General features: G+C 44.0%; 2 protein-coding genes across 3 annotated transcripts in view; one reads left to right on the top strand and one right to left on the bottom strand.

Moving 5' to 3' along the window:
* LOC138056773 (sentrin-specific protease 8-like) overlaps positions 1-5000 on the bottom strand; it is a 24240-nt gene that overhangs the window by 3687 nt on the left and 15553 nt on the right. The window contains exon 7 of one of the 2 annotated variants that reach the window (XM_068902664.1): positions 4132-4262. The exons of the other annotated variant lie outside the window; for it this stretch is intronic. The gene's annotated coding sequence lies outside the window, so the exon portion shown is untranslated. Of the gene's footprint in view, positions 1-4131; positions 4263-5000 lie in introns of those variants that run through there. 2 annotated transcript variants of the gene reach the window in all.
* Positions 1-5000, top strand: part of LOC138056771 (uncharacterized) — a 19467-nt gene that overhangs the window by 12312 nt on the left and 2155 nt on the right. Inside the window, 3 exon segments of the mRNA XM_068902658.1 lie at positions 534-1247; positions 2019-2952; positions 3490-3677. Of these exon segments, the coding sequence (XP_068758759.1) occupies positions 534-1247; positions 2019-2952; positions 3490-3677 (1836 nt within the window).

Genomic DNA, 5000 nt, shown 5'->3' with positions numbered 1-5000 from the left:
GAGTGTCGAGGGCGCTTTCCATTCAACGAAAATCTCAGTTTGAAAGTTAATAAGTTCTACATTATTAACGCAACAGTACATTACGGTTAACAAAACCGACCCAAGCCATCATGCGTCCGCGAAATTTTAAAGCCAAAGAGTGTCACGTGGGCTTGACGACAGCATGTGATAAGGGAACAACAATTTGATAAAATGAAATGCAACATTTCAGTCCGACTACTCTCCTCATTTAACTCGTTGGGACAAATAGGTTCCTTTTATCTCGTTTATTCCTATTTGCCGGGTTTGCAAGAACGGCGGACGTTCTATCTTCTTTCCCCACAGCAATGCTCCCAGTTTGCCTTGACTCCAACTCCATTTCTCCTCCGAGCTAGAATGTTCCCTTGATTTTTCTTCTCCTGGTCTGGGGACGTTTGCGAGAGAGGTTAACTCAATCAGTTCCAAAGGAAAGTGCCCGCAAAACAAATTTGATTTTAATGGTGTACATCCAATGTTAGGATCACCTCAGTGTATTGCTTATTTCTTCTTCTCAGCTCCAGACGTTAATGAATCTGTATGGTATTGAAACTGAAGGCGAACTCGTCTCGGGTTGTTTTGTAAAGCTTCATTCTCGCCTTGGAAGAGAAAAAGTAGAGATAGCTGAAATCATTCGCAGAATTCTTACCAAGATGCGCGAAAAGTTTCGAGAGAAGTTCTTGGAGGAATTTGATGATTTCTCCGACGATGAAGTCTCCAAAAAAATGCAACAGAAGGCTTCGGCATGGTATTACGTTGCATATAGTTACAGAAACATCAACAACGTGACAGAAAAAAACCAAGAGGACCCCCCTCAAACGCAGTTTTTGAGCTTTCCATGGCTGGTGGATGACGTCATGCTTACAATCAGACTAAACTATGCCTCACAGGAGCAAGAATCACAGAGTGTAGTCACTTCGATAAGTGAAAGCGTTTTTAACGTCTTTGAACAGGAACGAGATGTGCTGTTACGTGGATTTGAAGGAAGACTACAAATAAAGTACTCAATATGGAAAGCTATGCCTGGAGAAGCGCTTGGCATGTTTGGTTCATCAGCCTCATTTTTGTTCCGGCCAGATTCCGACCTTGACCTCTGTATTCTTTACCCCATGGTCATTGCTAACCGTGGAGAACTGGAGCGAGATGAGCAGATTGCTATGTTGAAGAAGTTTCTTCCCTTAATGAGAAAAATGTTTAAGCATGCGCGGATCGTGGAGTCTGCCAGGATACCGGTGAGTGTTTTAAGGGCCGATTTACACGGTACGATTTTTTGGCGCACGCGACAAGCTTAGGACAGGCCTACAACATGACTTACGACTGTCGCAGTGTTCCAAAACATGATTTCTTTTTTCTGACGAACACGACAATCCTAAACGTGTCGTAGGCCTGTCGTAAGCTTGTCGCATGGGACTGACAAAAATCGTACCGTGTAAATCTTCTTTCCCAGACAAGTACTGTGTCTTAAACGTACAAAAAAATCTGACGCACACGACAATCGTAAACGTGTCGTAGGCCTGTCGTATGTAAGCTTGTCGCATGGGACTGACAAAAATCGTACCGTGTAAATCTTCTTTCCCAGACAAGTACTGTGTCTTAAACGTACAAAAAAAAACTAATTTAAGGAATCCAAATGGCCGAGTGAAAAAAAAAACCGTCCGCATAAATCGCATCCTCCAAATTATTCTTTCGACTTTGTGCTAATGATACAACTAGCTTCATTTTAAGACAAAACTTAGTTGAAGTTTAGCAGGCTTGCTAAGAAAATTAGCTCAAGGTGAAAAAGGATAATGCTTTTGCATTAATGAACAAATATTTCCATCGTAAATTTTCTGACGTCAGTTGTCCATTTACTTAAGGTGATTTAAACGCCATTTACACACAAATTCCAGGATTATGGTAAACTGAACAACGAGGTCTTACGTGCTGTTGGTGCGGATGTGTGATCACCATCTGCGTTCGATTCCGCGGTTAAGTTAATTCCATTGTCACTGATCTCGTTCCAGGTGATCACTGGAAGCAACCCAGCTAAACGAGCGGGTATCTTGGCCAATGTCAAAGCTGATCTTACGGCATCGTGGGACGGTCTTCTCAAATCCATTGTATTGTCCAATTACATCAAGTTCTACCCAGGTCTCTTGCCACTTCTCCGTCTCCTTGTAAACTGGGGTCACGTGACAGGTCTCGCAGGACACGGTGTGGATGCAGGAATCAAGTCAACGGTCTTGGTGTTCTTAATGTTGATATTCTGCGTTTCAAAAGGTATCATCCAGAATTTCGACTTGGAGCAAGTCTGGAACCAATGCTATGAGATTTCAATTGCGGGAAAGGTAAAGGACGGGATTTTTGTTCGACAGTGGCAAGAAGTTTTAGCAGCGTTACAGTCAAAGAAATTATTTGAGAAGGAGAACACTGCCCCGATAACTCTCGGCGATCAGCAAATCGGCGAGATTCTGCTGACCCTCTTCCAGGACTATAACGCAACGCTTGACATGGAAATGCCAGAAACCTTCGCCGATCTCCTGGGCGTGCGCAAACTAGCCGAACTGCTAGACCCAGAACACCTGCGCTTGCTAAAGGAACACATGCAAAGAGCTTTTCATCTTTTGGCACTTTATGGAGATGCTGAAGTGCTTCTGACAATTAGCGCTTCTGAGATTGACCGTGTCATTTTCCTGTCAGAGGCGCTGTCTTACACAATGGCCGGCTCAGAAAGGCACAACGCTTTCGAGCTCTCCAAGAAGACTGGTGCTAGGGTAACAATTCGCCCAAGTCTTCCTGGATCAGGATTTGGCCTCGTTCTGCAAGCAATTGGTACGGAGTCTGCTGTGGCGGCTGTTGAGCGGGCGCTAAATGCCATGGCAACGCAGGCATTGCGCAATAAGGCAGCAGTTATGTCAATGTGTTTTGTGAAGGAGGCTAAACATATGTTATTTGAAGGTATTTTCCAACAAAAATCAGTTCGTTTTCTTTGTTTCTCTCTCTCGTAAGGGAAAAGGAGCTTGCACGCCAGACGTTTAACCCAGCAAACGAATTTTACCGATGATCCACCCTAGCAATGACGAAAAGACCCTAGCTATGACGAAAAGAGAGAAACCACCTTCACTCTGAGAATGACTTCCACTTACGTTGTTATAGAAGCGTCCGTCAATGTCACCCTCTGTTAAAACCTTTTGGAAGTGAAACTACATTTGTCAGTTAAACTGCAATCCACAAAATTCTGGAATTAATGCTGGCCTTTAAACGCGTTTTCAAACGCGAAGGTTTTTGCGTGGTTTCAAGTCAGGACACATTTTCGATTTTCAGATAAAGAGCGAATTAGGGAACCCAAGAAGACCCGAAAACGTTTGGTGCATTCAAGACAGAAACGCGCTCCGCTGTTCTGTTCAAAACTTCCGGGGTTTTAATTCTATTTAATGGCGTTGACGTCCCCTGAAATCGTCGATTAACCGTTGCGCATTGACAATTGATTTTCAGGTTGCCTCAGTGACGATGATCGCGTAACCTTGGTACCGTACTATGGTGACCATCACTCCACCCATGACAGTCTTGCTTTGTATGTTCCGATTCTTGCAAACCCGAGGCCTGGACTTCACAGGATTGGCGCAGCGTATACTCGGCATGAGTTCTTAAGTTTCCAAGAAAGATTCCTCACTCAAGTTCAGGTAAACGAAGGAGACTTTAGAAGATCATCCAAGCGGCTTATGAACATTTCCTTCGTTGTCGTCATCGTAACAACAGGGTCTTTAAAAGGGAGGTTAAGCACGCGCGTTTTTCAGACGCGGACTGCAACCGGAAGGGAACATTTCGTGTGCCAGGGCAGTGGTGTCTCACAGGTGATTTTTACACTTACCATCTCTAATGGAGGAAACATACCTAGCAATGTAAATGTGGCTGTGTGAATACAAGTGAAAAGGGAAAACAGCTCACTTCCGGTTGCCGTCCGTTTCTCAAAATAGTCGCGTGCTTAAGTTCCCCAATATTAATTAGGGAGTTTAAGCACGCGACGTTTTCGAGCCGCGGAAGGCAGCTGGAAGTGAGCTGTTTTCCCTTTTAACTTGTCTTGTCACTACCACCTTTATATTGCTAAGTATTTTCCTCCATTAGAGATGATTAGTACAAAAATCTGGAAGACATCACTGCCCAGGCACGCGAAATGTTCTCTTCCGCGCGTGCTTAAGCTCCCTTTTGGCTCTGCACGCCCTGCACGTGAGTTTCACATTTTGGCACATTTCTTTCCGGTTCTCGTCCTGAAAAAAAAACGTGAACTGACTGACTAACTTTGAGATTATGTGGAAAACGTGAGCATACAATAGATATTCAATTTTCTTCCAATCACCACACCATTAGCACCTAATTAGCTCCAAGAATGTTGTTGCACACTTTTCACGACGAATGTTGTTGCACACTTTCCACGACAAACAACTTAGAATAATTGCCAAATGATTTTAACAAGTGAGGTTATATATCTAAATCACGTTCTTAAAGCAACCGTGGTCCCCCTTGCTAAGGTCACTATCTCTAACCACAGAAGTAATTAAGAAGAAGACCCACAGTCTTCACTTCGCCAGTTGAAGACCGTAGATCCCGATAGCCGAAAGTTCATTACATACTACATACTTGATTGACCACTCCCCATAGGGGCTTTTCAGGGCCAATGAAACACAACGAAATGATGGAACAGAACAACAACAACAACAACTGTTAAGAATCCCGACTGGCCGGAGGCAAACCAGTCAGCTAGTTACAAGTGCAGCTGGGAAGTTGAACCAGGGACTACCAGGATCAAATTTAACGAGTGCTCAGAACGGGTCTTGAACCCGGGATCGGAACGGGTCTATAACCCGGGATCTTGAACCCGGGATCTCCGGATCTCAACGCAAGCGCCCAAACCACTGGGCCACATTGCCTCCTCATTCTTTCCTTTAAATTTTAACCAAACAACGTTTTTTTTTTTAAATGAACTATGAGCTATCCTATTTACCGCT

This window comes from Montipora capricornis, chromosome 7, assembly GCF_036669925.1.
Source record: "Montipora capricornis isolate CH-2021 chromosome 7, ASM3666992v2, whole genome shotgun sequence".
In the NCBI taxonomy this organism is placed as follows: Eukaryota; Metazoa; Cnidaria; class Anthozoa; order Scleractinia; family Acroporidae; genus Montipora; species Montipora capricornis.
Note: the sequence above shows the minus strand (reverse complement) of the source record. Positions and strands in the feature narration are given on the sequence as shown.